The sequence below is a fragment of the Chiloscyllium plagiosum genome, chromosome 5 (assembly GCF_004010195.1).
Source record: "Chiloscyllium plagiosum isolate BGI_BamShark_2017 chromosome 5, ASM401019v2, whole genome shotgun sequence".
Lineage (NCBI taxonomy): Eukaryota > Metazoa > Chordata > Chondrichthyes > Orectolobiformes > Hemiscylliidae > Chiloscyllium > Chiloscyllium plagiosum.
The window spans coordinates 35,329,942-35,344,670 of record NC_057714.1 but is presented as its reverse complement, the minus strand read 5'-3'; the positions used below and the strand labels follow the sequence as shown (position 1 = coordinate 35,344,670).

Here is a 14,729-nt window from a genome sequence, read left to right as displayed (position 1 = left end):
CCCAGTTTTATTTTAGAACCATTCGGCTGAACCTTACGTTAATTCTGCCAAAGTCCAAGTTGCACCATGTCTTATGGAGGAATGTCTGCTGTGAAGCCGAGTGAGGATTCTCCCTGTATATTAGCAAACTCACTGCATTGACTACCTACTGCTTCCCTATGGCATCTGTCATGTCCAATTCCAACTCCATTTTACCAGGCACCATACCTGGAACAACGTAACACTCAGTGGTTATTCACCAAAAGATTGGCACCCTCGGTACCCACACTGTCTTTGAAAGGCTGAGGTGCACCTGAACACAGTGTTGGCCATCCAGCAATGTCCCTCATTGGCATCATCCTGGCACAGAAGCCATGCTGCCCACAGCACATAGCTGGCTGGGCCTCCAATCCTCACACATATGACCCTAGTCTCTTACCCTCACTGCTGTTTAGCCATCACACCGCGCACTTTGCTCATCTGTGGCTACCACCCTGGAAGCCAGTGTGGCTCTGTTCCCAGTGCCAACCGTAGACCCACATCTTGTCATTGTCCAGATGGGCAATATCACATACAGACAGACAATTAGTCAGAAATCAAACATGGAGCTTTTATGTACAGACAGCAAAAGTGAACACAAACAAAACTAATAGAGGTTGAAATTCATTCCCACAGTGCGAATCAGATTTCAACATCATGACCATTTGACAGGCCACAGTGATCTGCTGTAGCCAGTTCTCAGCTATTGGAAGTGGGTGCCAACGAGGTTGTGTCTGGTTTGTGACGCCCCAGGCAGCTGAGCTTTATCACGGCTAGTGTAATTTCTCCCCAGTGTCCTTGTACTCCTCACAGTGGTGTTTTATAATATTCAGTTTTATCAAACTGAAACTGACTGCACACACCTCAGGCACTGTCGCAGCCATCTTTTAGGGCTCTGAGGTGTGACTGCTCTGTGCGATGGCAGGAAGTACAGATCATGGCGGACACTATCAGCATCAAACTCTATCTGATCACCAGGTACCTCCCTCAAACCCTCCGTGCCTGCTACTACCTCGCACTATGCCAACAACACACTTCCACCCACCTCCCACCATGTGGAGAGCCATCACATTGAGTTTCGCCTCCAACTTTCCTCCATGCCCCAAGGACCCTGGCATTACCCCGTTAATGATGCCCAGCCTGTTCCTACGTGCTCTCCCTGTTACAGCCACGGTGGTGGTCACAGCCACTAACACCCCCCAACCATTACCTGCCATGCTCTCCAGTGCTGTTCCCATACCCCCTCCCCTATTCAACTGCAAGTGGTCAACACATCTGCCAGTGCCATTACCCATCACCCCCAAATCCCTCCCCCAGCCAACCACCCTCTTCCTCCCAGCCCTGACGTCCACTCCTTGTGGCATTCATTCCCCACCGTCCCACTTGCATTTTTTTTGAAAGTTTGAATGTGAGCCCTAAGGACTGTATTTGTCCCAGACCTGAGCAGCTGCGAGACAAGACTGAGCAAAGCCCTGGCCATTTTCAGCTCCCCACTGGAGGGTATGTGATTCCCCCAATTGTTCATGCTGCCCCAAATGCTGGGCTGCCGGTAGTCCCGGACTGTGGTTGGACAGATCTCCTGACTGTGAGCAACCCAAGCGGATGAGGAACCATAACAAAGATCCTTGACTGTGTGTAGTCTGCGTTTATGACTGACAGAATTGGAACACCCCTCCTCGATTGGACTGAGGACCAGCCCCACTGTTTTCCGACAGCGCTGTCTGGTATGCCACTCATCAACATGTTCCCCCCTTCCACGGGACAGATCCCAGCATGCCTCTGGGAATGTGCTAAGCAGCACCTCACTATGGTGGGCAAGTTAGCTTTTTGGCTCTGTCTGAAGCACTGACATGTTAACAGGTTCAGCATAGCAAGGCAATACAAGGTATAAAAGTTGTGAGCATGCAGGTTGGCACAAAGATGACAAGCCACCCTGAGATGCAGCCTGCTGTAACCCTTGATCTGGTTGCTTGTTCAGATGCACAAAGTCTCTCGGCTGCAGCCTGTGTACTCCAGTTGCTGATGTATGCTGCAATGCCAATCTGCCTGGGTGGCCTGCGAGTGAAACGGAGAGGTGACAGGATGGTCACAAGATGGGCACCTGGCAGATGCCAATGTCCCTGGAATTGGAAGTGGCTGATGCCCATGGCTCTTACCCTGAGCTGCACTTTGGTCACATACAAGGTGGAGGTTGTTAGGTTTAACCGGCAAGCGGAGTCTGCCAGAGACCTGCTGTGAATTCTCGCCATCCAGCTTGTTTGGCAAGTTAGTAACATTGCAAGGTGAATATTAATGAGGCCGGGAAGGCTATCAGAAAAGTATTTGAGAAGCAATTATTCTGCTTAATTAGCAACTTGAGGCTACCGAGTGAGAACTCAGTGCTTTGTGAGAACTCCCTGCTGCTAGTGAGAACTCCCCGCTGCCAGATGAGAACTCAGTGCTAGTGAGAGCTCCCCACTACCTAATGAGAACTCTGTTCTTAGTGAGAACTCCCCGCTGCCTATTGAGAACTCAATGCTTAGTGAGAACTCCTCGTTGCCTTGTGAGAGCTCAGTGCTTAGTGAGAACTCAGTTCTTAGTGAGAACTCCCCGCTGCCTAGTGAGAACTCAGTGCTTAGTGAGAACTCCCTGCTGCTGAATGAGAACTCAGTGCTTAATGAGAACTCCCTGCTGTTAGTGAGAACTCACCGCTGCCTACTGAGAACTCAATTCTTAGTGAGAACTCAGTGTCTAGTGAGAACTCAGTACTTTGTGAGAACTCCCTGCTGCTAGTGAGGACGTACTGCTGCCTGGTGAGAACTCAGTGCTTAGTGAGAACTCCCCGCTGCCTAGTGAGAACTCAGTGCTTAATGAGAACTCCCCGCTGCTGAGTGAGAACTCAGTGCTTAGTGAGAACTCCCCGCTACCTAGTGAGAACTCAGTGCTTAGTGAGAACTCCCCGCTGCCGAGTGAGAACTCCGAGTGAAGGCATAAAAGTTAGAGTAAGCAACTCCCAATGCCACAAAGCTCTCCACAGACCACCACTTCACTCAGTTTTTACCCTGTGTTGCACAAGGCAACTGGTGTGTGCAGATCAGAGGGATAGAATTTTTGTCCAGCAGGTTCTACGACTAATGATCTCTTTTAATATTTACATGACAAAGAATTGTTGGCTATATGAAGATAGACAAAAGTGTTTAGGTGTTAGCTAACGATGTGCAGTTTCCGCAACTTTGTGAAAATAATTGATATGAAATTCCATCAATCAGGATGACCACTAGGCCAGCTTTGTTGCAGATTCCCTGTTTATCGGTATAAATTGAGAGCAAGTTTCCCAGTGTATAAACAAGCCATCTCCCATCAGTATGGTTGAGACATGTTTTGAAATTGTATAATTGAATTGTGTTGGAGAGATATAAACCTTTTCCTTCAACGCCCAGCCTATTTTTGGCTGAAGAGAAAAGTAGACTCCACCAAACTTCCATCCACTTTGCAAATTGTAAATCACTGAGTATTACCCATTTGTGCCAAAACATTATTAGGAAAAGCTTTTGTAGGCAACACCACCACCAACAGGGTATTAGCGGTACTACAGTTCCTTTGTTTTCCATTTAGAACACTATTGTTAAAAAAATGAAAAATATCAAACTGTGAGACCAAAAGATATGATTCGTTAATATAAACTTAACTTGACTTTAAGTTAACAAACAAGAAATAAAAATCTTCCAAATGCATAGAGCTTTACTACATTCTCAGTATGCCCCAAAATATTTTACATCTAATGAACTGCTTTTCACAGTGTTATTTCCGAGTTTGTGCAGAAAAGTTAATACAAATTTGAGCCGAGTGCATGAGATCAATCGCAAACACGTCAGACAAATTGCCTTTTTTGGTGTTGTTGGTTTGGAAACTTTTTCATGAAATGTCATTGATCCTTTAATCTTTAGCTAATCCTCTCATTCCTGGATCATGCTTACTTCACCTTGAGCCACCCAAACCTGTACTGCCTGGCATCAGATCATTACTTATAATCAATGTTACTTTCTACAAGTGGAGTAGTAACTGATGAGCTAGTTGTGATGTTGAAAACAATTGTTGCTGCTTTATGTCAGTGGGAGCAGCAGGAGTTGGAATATTCATCAATGAAACGTGGATGTTCCTGGGTGGTTGGCATCTATTGACCATCCTCAGTTACCTTGAGAAAGTGCTGGTGGACCTTCATCTTGAAGTGTCCTAAAGGAAATAAAGTTCACCGATCAACTCTTAGACAAACAGCTCCACCATCCATAAGGCACAATTCAGGAATACTCCCCACCGGCCTAGATGAGGGCAAGAAATGTGACACCATCCAGGACAAAGCAGCATGCTTGATTGACACACCATCCAAAACCTTCAACATTCACTCCCTTCAACACTGATGCGGTTTTGGCAACACTGTGTACCATACACAAGGTGCACTGCCACATTTCACCAAGACTCCTCTGAGAGATACTCTGATGGAAACTCTACAGCCTGCAAGGTTCATTCCAAGCCATTCAGCATCTGACTCAAATATATTGCCATTCTTTGTCGCTGGGTCAAAATCTTGAAACTCCCCAGCACTATGAGTATTCCTATACCATACCGACTGCATCAGTTTCAAAAGACAGCTCACCACCTTATGTTTACATTGCAGTTTGGTCTCCAGTGTAATTACACAAGGGCAATAAATGGTAGCCTAGCTAGCAATGTTTAAGGTCTACCTCCCTTGAATGATTATTAAAAAAAAAACCTCTGAATAACATTGCCCTCAAAATAAATGCTTCAGCAGTTCTGATTTTGGACTGCAAGGCAGGTCTTTACATTTATATTGCTCAAGACATTTTTATAGAGGCAAAAAAACTGCAGATGCTGGTATCCAAAGTAGACAAGCAGGATTCTGGGAGAAACCAGGCAGCATCTGGAGGTGGAGAAGTCAATGTTTTGGGTGTCACCCTTCTTCTGGAATAGGGTGAGGGGAGCTGGAGACAAAGAGAGGGGGGAAGGGTTGTGGGTTGGGGGGGCAAAGTGCTGAAGTGCTGATAGGTGAATACAGGTGGTGGGTACGACCTGGTTGGTCAATGGGAGGAATGAGTACAGTTGGTAGTTGGAAGGAGGGGTCAGTCGGAGGGGTGGAAGGGAAGGAGAGGGGCTGGAAAGGGAGTTGGGGGAAGGAAAGTGAGGTTATTTGAAATCGGAGAACTCAATATTGAGTCCTGTGGGCTGCAGGCTGCTCAGGTGGAAGATAAAGGTGTTGTTCCTTCAATTTGTGGTCTGATTCATTGTGATTATGGAGGAGGCCAGGGATGGACATGTCAGAGAGAGAATGGGGAGAGGAATTGAAATGAGCGGTAACTGGGAGGTCAGCCTGGCCCCACGGACCTGGATAAGATTCTCAACAAAATGTGCCCTTAATTTACCTTTGGTCTCACCGACATTTTTATACCAATGCAATGTAAACATAAGGTGCCGATGCATGGATATTGTTCTCTCCATTTTCTGAAATACAGGCACGCTGAATGTAAACTGAGAGCTTAAACTGGTGATGAGAACTGTTGCTTCCTAGAATGAGTGCGTCTGACAATGTGCATCCAGAGTTTGGTTCTTAATTTGCTTGGATTTTAAGGGAGGGATGGCTGTTACTGAAACTTCCAGTCTCCAGTAGGTGGAGCTACTCTACAACAAATGATGGTGTTTGCTCTTCGGCCATGAAAGCTGGTTTTTAACACTTGCTAGTCTTAATGTACTGCTCATTATGGTGCTTCAGAGGGGCAACTAGTAGGAAATAGAGAGTTGTTAGCTCTTTAATAACCAGCTTCTCACTGTCCACTGGAGGGAGGGGAGGGAAAACATTCAAGGCCTCTGGGATTGAACTGAATTTTTTTTAAAAACTGGCTCGTTGATGAGTGATAACTGTCAAGTGGGTTGATCCTTTGTGCCGAGTCAGCCAACTGTTAACAGAGCCATACAAATCTGCAGTAAGTCAGGACAGTGTTGATATTGCCTCTCTCCTGTGGCTCAGGGATTAAAGAGAGAGGGGTGGGGAGTGAGCATGGAGCAGGGCAGTGCCTGTAGCTTTGCTGAGATTCTTTTCTCCAAGATAACATCACAACAATCTTTGACCAACTGACCAACAGCCCCACCTGCTGGTCAGTGCGTGCAACAATAGTGAGTTACACTATTGCAGTGACCACATGCACAGCTGATAATTCAACAAACCTTGACTTCTGCCAAAGACTGCTAATGTCCTCTAGCTTTAGATGGATGGATAGTATCCCTGTGGTAAACACGTGCATTACATTTCAGACAACTAGGTTTGGTTTCTCAGTCAATATTTTTGAAGGCTTATTATGTGTTATAGTCATAGAGACCTTGGGAAAAAAAATTCTTCAAAGTGACAATTCTATTCAGTTAAGAGAATTTAGAATTATGTCAGTCCTTAACCAGTTAGTGGTGTCACATTTATGTGAATGGTAATTGTCTAATAATTAGTCATTCATTAGCAATGATTAACTTTGGGTTACTATATTTAAAACCATAAGATGACAAGTTATGCAGCAGATATTACAGCAAGCCAACGGGGTCATGTATTTATAAATGCAAAGCAAATTGGCGAACAGAGTCACAATATTGTGTACATACGTTACATGATGACCTTAAGCGCAAGGTATACGTACAACATTCCCCTCCTTTCCAGAAGAAAATGTAATTATTTTTACGATGATGAATGAACCTATGATTCTATATAATGTATAGGTAATTTACTGAAACATCCAGATCTCATGATGATGCTTTTGCCTGGAGATGACTCTGATTTCCCATAGTCATCAGTGATATTGTCTGTTGTTCCTGTTTGTGTTTGGGATCTTGGAGCTGATGCAACAGGACCAGGGAGCAGTTAGAAAACTGGAACAAACCTACATTGTTTTCCATTCATCTAACTGTTGTGCCAACAAGAAGGAAAGAGGAGAGCACAATGTTCTCATCTTTGACCTGGGAGCTGGCACGTTTGATATATCTATTTTTTTCATTCACCATGGTATCATTGAAGTGAAATGGATGATGGATAATACCCACAGAGTTTTCGAAGCTAATGCAATGAGTTTGCCTTTTTTTAGAGTATGAGCTCCTAGACCTTTCTTTGAGACGTCTATCTCCAGGGTAATTGACTCTATAGGGTTACAAAATTGCAATGGTTGATGCTTCTGATGGTGACTGTTTCACTGCTTGCTTCCTGTAGTCTTGTCCAATGTGAAATGCATATCCCTTCTCAATAATTCCCTTTGAGATAAAGAATGTTAAGCAAAATCTGAAATATTTAGCAACAAGAAAGAAAAAAACTAGATATCTTGTTCATTTCGACAATATACCTTTGACTTCCTCTTACTTGCTATGAATCCAGTGCACACCCTGATCATTTGACTCTCATTAAGGATTTGTTGCTGACCAGCAATCTGTGTTTTCAACATTCCCTGATGTTTTAACAAATAAAGACATAAAGAGTTATATCCTATAATTGTGCATGATTTAAGACTGTGGATCAGGTTTTACACACAATACTGACTTGCTTGCTGGCTGTTTGAGAATAGGCCTCAACAACACAATGTTTTCCATCATTGGTATGTTACTGATAATGGTCTAATAATTGCTCTTTGAGGATTAATTAGGTCCTATCCTAAGTTACCCTGAGAAAGTGCTGGTGGACCTTCATGTTGAAATGTCCCAAAGGAAATAAAAGTTGACTGATCAACCAGTTGACATACAGCTCCTCCATCCACAAGACACAAGTCAGGAATGTGATGGGATACTTCCCGCTGGCCTGGATGAGTACAGCTCCAACAACATGTAAGAAATGTGACAGTTTCCAGAGCAAAGCAGAATGCTTTATTGGCACACCATCCACCACCTTCAACATTCATCTCTTCACCACCGACACACAGTGGCAACAGTGTATACTGTATACAACTCATCAAGGCTTCTCTGACACCATCTTCCAAACTGGTGACTGCTCCCTCCTAAAAGGACAAGGACAACAGATACATGGAACACAACAAACAGCAAGTTTCATTCCATGTCTTTCAGCATCTTTCACTGTTGCTAGGTCAAAACTATGAAACACATTTCCTAAGCACGATGAATATTCCTATATTGATGGGACTGCAGTGGATTAAAAAGACAGTTTATTGATCAACAATATGTTACAATTTATCGAGCAGACATTACAGCTATTTAATTTCAAAGTATGGCTTATAAACCAAAGCAGACCAGGAGCTGAGCAGAGTCTCAACATTGTATATACATACCACAAGGAGTTCTGAAAAATAAATTATCTTAAAGATAATGTACATATACAATATGTAGGACTACCTTATTTCAAAAGACTAGCATAAGTCATTCATCCTTTAGGCATGTGATTGATACAAATCAAACTGAGGTCTTCACATTTAAGATGCTTGTGCATTGAATATATTTGATTTCCCTTGGTCTGAAAAGTTCTTTAGACTGGCAAAAGACCCAGAGCTGCTCAATCAGGAAAATACAATCTGTATAAAAATGATTGAAACAATAAATGTGACTCAATCTAATACTGAAATGCTAAAGAAAACAAGTGAAAACTTATATGAACTCTACTAATCATAACTTTCCACTTTACTGATTTGAAATTGCAATATTTTGGTGTTTAGGTAAAAATGCAAACCCAAATGAGAGAAAGACAGCTATGAAGACTGCTGAGGACTTTATAAAACAAATGAAGTACCCACCCAATAGCCAGGTAAGAAATTTTAAAATGAAGCTACAGTATTTCATGAAATAACAGACAATATATACTGGTGTCACATACCAATGCAATGTAAACATAAGGTGCCGATGCATGGATATGTTCATTGGAATGTGATTGGAATGTGTTCATTGTTCATTTGAAAATAATAAATGATATTAGATGCATAGGATTTAGAAACAGGAATAAGCCAAATTGCTCAAATCAAGTTGGACCTTATCAGTGGCTTTTAGAAATATCCTATCATTGCTTACCTTGTACTGAAGATGACTATTTCACCCCTAGTCCTAGCCTTGAAAAATTTGCTATTTAATATGGTTTCAGTTAAAATAAAATAAAAGTCACCTCTGAAGTTATAAAAGGACAACCAAAAAGTCAATACTAAAATGGCTAATTGAAAATTGGGAATATTGAGAAGCTGCAAAGATATTGGGGTCAGCACAACTTCTGCTACTACTATACAGTACGATATTTTAATCTGCCTTGAATTGACTTTAAAGCTTCGCTTTCCACTATAGATTCAAGTTCTTCCTGAAGGAGGAGAAACCCCAACCTTCAAGCAGTTCTTTAAGAATTGGAAAGACAAATGTCAAAGCGAGGGATTTGGGAAAGTATACGTCACTGAGAGAATTGCAAAAATCAAGCAAATTAAATTTGATGCTTCAAAACTGCACACCTCTCCTCAGATGGCTGCAAAACATAACATGGTGGATGATGGTTCAGGAAAAACGGAGGTAACACACTCCTCATGTGGAACAGAGAAAATGAAAATGTGTGTGAATGCATGTATGTATGTATGTGCAGTGATTTTTTAAAAAAAGGCTGCTCATAAGAAACTTGGATAATAATGGCCTGAGGAGCTACATTATAATACCATTTAGCTGCTGGGATTCTGATCGGATTTGGTCCTAAGGTTCAGTTCTCCCTCACATCATAGAGGATCTGGATCAGCGCAGGCTTGGAGGGCCAAAGGACCTGTTCCTGTGCTGTAATGTTCGTCATTCTTTGTTACCTTCAGTCCTTTCCTGAAAGTGCTGGCTCATACTGCATTTCAACTCCAAGGGAATGCTCCATGATCACAATCTTCATAATCAACCTTGAGTCATTTCAGCTTAGTTTATCGTCATTTCAGCCAGATCTGATGTTGTGTTTATCTTGAGTCCACATAACAGTATTTCCAACAGGACAGTTGGATTGTGCTCAAGAGTGAAAATACTGGGTGATTTGTCCTTTCCCTTGCCAGGGTAGGTTGTCCGCAATTAACCCTGTCTTAGCCTATAGCATTGATCACAGGGTCCACTCCACAATTTCATGGTCTATATACTTTTTCAGAAGACAGTTTTGCTGCCAGCAAATACCATTTCATTGGCCTTTCCTTGTTTGTATTGGATCAGTCCATCATGCAGACCACATTCAACATGAACTGCTGGGCAGTTTCGACCATATTTTTGATTCAAGAAAATAAATATTCAGTTAATTGACCATACACTCCCACCCCCTCCAGTCCCTTCTCTCTTTGCTATAACTTCAGTTTTGATAGAATTCCCTTTATAAGCACAAATTGTTGTTATATGAGGTCTATTATGTATAAAAGGGTTTCTCCTTGCTTGCCATACTAATGTATTGAAAGAATACTTGAGCTGGATATTCCAATGCCCAGTGCATCATGTGAGCATTGGAGTCTGGAGTCCCAGATGCAGCTGCCTTTCTGGGAATTACCATGAAAGCAGACAAATTTCTTGGGCAATTCCCCTCCGTGTGGAGCTCTCTGGGAAAGTCCTTTGAAATCAGGGATTTAAGAGAGTTATGGCTTGCTTAAGAATAATATTAACCTAGGGAATGTTTGAGACTTTAAAACATACTCTAACCATTGGGTAACTATTAAACTGAACCCCTGACTCACCACTGAAATCCTCCAACTACAGGGGAGCCACCACCTCCACCGCTGATCGTCACAGACCTCCAACCCCTCACTACGACCGATACCCATCTCCCCAGCTGTCCTGACACAATTCCTTGACAGGGTCCACAACCACTACCTATCATTCCTCACTGCCTGCCAACCCAATTTAACACTCACCCTCCCCAACTTGACCCACACACCTTCCTGGACTGACAGCCCACCACACCAATCCTGTACCCCATTGGACCCAATCCCAACCCATTGCCAGACCTGACAACCCTAGGGCAGTCCTGACACACGTACCCAAACCTCACCCATCCTCTCATTCTCAATTCCACTTTTCCCACCCATCAATCCCTTCTCTCTGAGCTAGTCTGTGCATGCATTTCTAGCACCCTGCCCCCTCATTTACCTGCTCCCTGTCCGCTCCTAACTCCGCCTTACTTACACACACCTCCCATCCACATCTCTCATGTACCTGGCATATTTAGCCTTTCAGAGATGCTGTCAGAGTGGCTCACCTTGCTGCTGGACATTTAAACTTCAGAATACTGCACACAAACTGATGTGAAATGGGACATGGTTTCTAAGAACATCACTGCTGTGTTTGTGGATTCCTGGATGAGTCTGTAATGAGGGGCCCCTCTCCATGAATTGGTTTGGATCAGAAATAGGATTCTCAAAGCTATTTGGAAGGCCTGCATTTAAAAAATGGCTCCATATAAAAACACAGTCTTGTGTAAAGGTAAAATCACTTAATCCTACTGGGCCATAGAGTTGCTGTCTCATTAGAGCGAGAGAGAGAAATACCTGTGATATTTTAATCTGAGGGTCATACAAAGTGCATTATTATGATCTAAGCTTGCTTTTTTTGTGATTGAAGTGTTTTGATCCTTTTTAGATTATTGAACCTATTGTATGAGAGGTGGACAATCTATAACATTGGAAGTGGCATTTTCTTTATTCACAGGCTGAGGGAGCCGCTGGCTAGGCCAGCATTTATTGCCTCATTCCTAATTGTCCAGAGGGCAGTTTAACACAGCCACATGTAGGCAAATTTCCCTCCGTAAAGGACATCAGTAAACCAAATGGATTTTTTTTCCAAACGACCAGCAATGGATACATGGTCAACATTAAAGTGCTAATTCCAGATTTTACTTGAATTCAATTTTGACTATCTGCCGTGGCAGGACTTGAACTCAGTTCCCTGGAACATTACTTGGGCCTCTGGATTAACATCCAGTGATAATACAACCGGGCCATAACTTCCCCCAGGTTGGTGCTGAATATATAATTCAATAGCAGTGAATTGTGAAAAGCAATCATAATTTTTTTCAAAAATATGTCCCATCCTTTGTAGTTTGACGATTTGACAGGAAGCTTGGTTACTCCTGTCCTTGGGTTCTGAAAATGTCACTTTGTACATTTTGCCAAAGAACGCATGATAATAACTAAATTTGATGCTCATTCCGATTACCCCTTCTGTTTCCTGAAGAAGGGCTGATGCCCGAAACGTCGATTCTCCTGTTCCCTGGATGCTGCCTGACCTGCTGCGCTTCTCCAGCAACACATTTCCATCTCTGATCTCCAGCATCTGCAGACCTCATTTTCCCTTCTGTTTTAAGGGCAAGCAGTTTTTGGGTTTCGTGAAAATATGACTATACAGCACCAGAAGACACCATTGAAGTCTAACTGGTTAATACCGTGACAATCACATAATAACTGTGAGGAAAATTGGACAGCTCATTACTAACCATTTCCTGCCCAGTGGTAGTAGCCTTATACTATCAAGGTTGTAGGCATTGCTGGCACGGCCAGGATTTGATGCTCATCACTTGTAGCCCTTGAGAGCAGTTAAGACTCAGCCACATTGCAGTGAGTCTGTGTTCACTGTAGGCAGGTCGTTAAGAATGCTGGATTTTCTCCCCTAAAGAACATTAGTGAGCCAGACAGTTTTTGCAACAACTGATGATCGTTTCATGGTCACTCTTATTAATACTAGCTTTTCAATTCCAAACTTTTAAAAATTAACAGAACATATTAATTAATTGAATTTAAATTCCACTAAATGTCATGGTGGAATTTGAACTCATGCCCATAGTATTAGCCTGGGCATCTGGATTGCTATTGCCATAACTGCCACACCATAATTGTTCTGCAATTATTAAAATATATGTATCAGTAATTGCAGCTCAAAGTTAATACGTTATTTGTGAAATATTTTGGAACATATTTTTGCAAATGCGAATTTTCATAATTTCTTATTCTATATGTCAATATCAGAACTTACTGAGCAGAGTATAGATCGTTCACAAACATTCTTCATCAACTATGTAGTAAGCTGAGACAGTTTGGAGTTGCATGATGCTTTTTATTGAGAATGTGCACTGGAATACGAGTTTTAACAAACCTCTCTCCTGTTCTAGATTTGGCGAGTTGAGAGCAATGGTCGGATTCCTGTCGACCCCAGTACTTATGGACAATTCTTTGGTGGAGACTGTTACATCATTCTTTACACCTACAGATTGGGACAAATCATTTATACTTGGTGTGTATTATCAACTCTTATATCTATGTTATCTCCTATTTTGGTAAGCTTAATATAATTATAAGATTTACAGATGTTCCTTAGCCTCAGAAAAAGAGACTGAGTTGGTTTGGATGATTCCAACGATGCGCTTAACTTAAACACAACCCGATTTCCACCCGCTATCAATTTGAGCTCATCCGAAGTTCTGCTGCCCACATTCTAAATTGTACAAATGAATCTTCCTGACCCTACTTTGGCTCCCAGTCTGTCGACATCAATTTTAAAATTCTTATAGGCATTTTCAAACCCTTCCATAGCCTCACCACTCTCTATTTCTGTAATCTCCTTCACCTCCACAATTCTCTAACATTATAATGCTCCTCCAATTCCGCATTCTTGCGTATCTTCTATTTTAATCCCTCCAGCACTGGTGCCTGTGTTTTCCCTTGTCCTGGCTCTATATTCCAGATTTCCCTTATTAACACTTTTTTCTTTACTGACTTTCTTTCCTTGGATATGCTTTTTAAGACCAACATTGTTGTCTAGGTCTTGGGTATCTGTGCTGATCAGTCCTAAAGAGGTGCAAGATCAAATTTTATTTGATATGTTCTGACGAATAGAGAATACCAACTAGATACCCAATGCTGCTCATTGACCACCAATCATAGTGTAGTTAGGTGGCAGAGTTGATGCCAACCAGTATCAAGATAGGTACATAATGTCAGAGAGGTGAGGGAAAAGGACATTCCTGGAGGGAGAAGATGAACATTAATTTTATGAAACACAGAGGATCACTCCTGATTCTTGCAGTTTCTCAAAATAAGAGAGACGACCTAATGAACCAGAAAATCTTGATAGGTGTCCAGTGGTAGATCCTTCCAGAACAATACACCATGGGTTCTTTGACAGCACCTTCCAAATATGTAGCCATCTAAAAGGACAAGAGTGGCTGGTACATGAAAATACTGCCAAATACAAGTTCTTCTCAAGCCACACACCATTCCCATTTGGAACTATATTGATATTCCTTCATTGTTGCTAGGTCAAAATCCCAGTATTTCTTACCTATCAACACTGTAATTCAGAAATATAGCTCCATACCACCCTTTCTAGGCCCAGTGAGGATAAGTCACAAATGCTGACCTTGTCACATCCCAAGAATGCTATGGGCTCAGTTGGAAGAGAGTACAAATTGTTTAGCTTTCTCTGCAGTTTTCATGTCAAGACGGTAATGTTTTCACTCAATGGTGACAGTAAAATCCTTCCCCAAATGTTTACTTGTACAATATCGAGAGGGCGAAGGGAATCCGTTGCTTATTAGAATATCCTGATTTAAGAGAATATTGATTGAATTGTTTCACTCAATTACAGTTCAAATGTATTATATAAATGAGACAAACTGAAAACCATATTGCTGGAAAATAAAGTTACCACAAGTCATAGTGCATAAGCATCAATAAACTAATACTTCCAGTAAACTATTATATTAAAGTGTATGAAAG

General features: G+C 42.1%; 1 protein-coding gene across 1 annotated transcript in view; it reads left to right on the top strand.

Annotated features, from left to right (window-relative positions):
* Positions 1-14,729, top strand: part of scin (scinderin) — a 107,382-nt gene that overhangs the window by 57,458 nt on the left and 35,195 nt on the right. Inside the window, exons 7-9 of the mRNA XM_043689846.1 lie at positions 8,700-8,788; positions 9,313-9,528; positions 13,124-13,245. Coding sequence (XP_043545781.1) covers positions 8,700-8,788; positions 9,313-9,528; positions 13,124-13,245 — 427 coding nt within the window. The remainder of the gene's footprint in view (positions 1-8,699; positions 8,789-9,312; positions 9,529-13,123; positions 13,246-14,729) is intronic.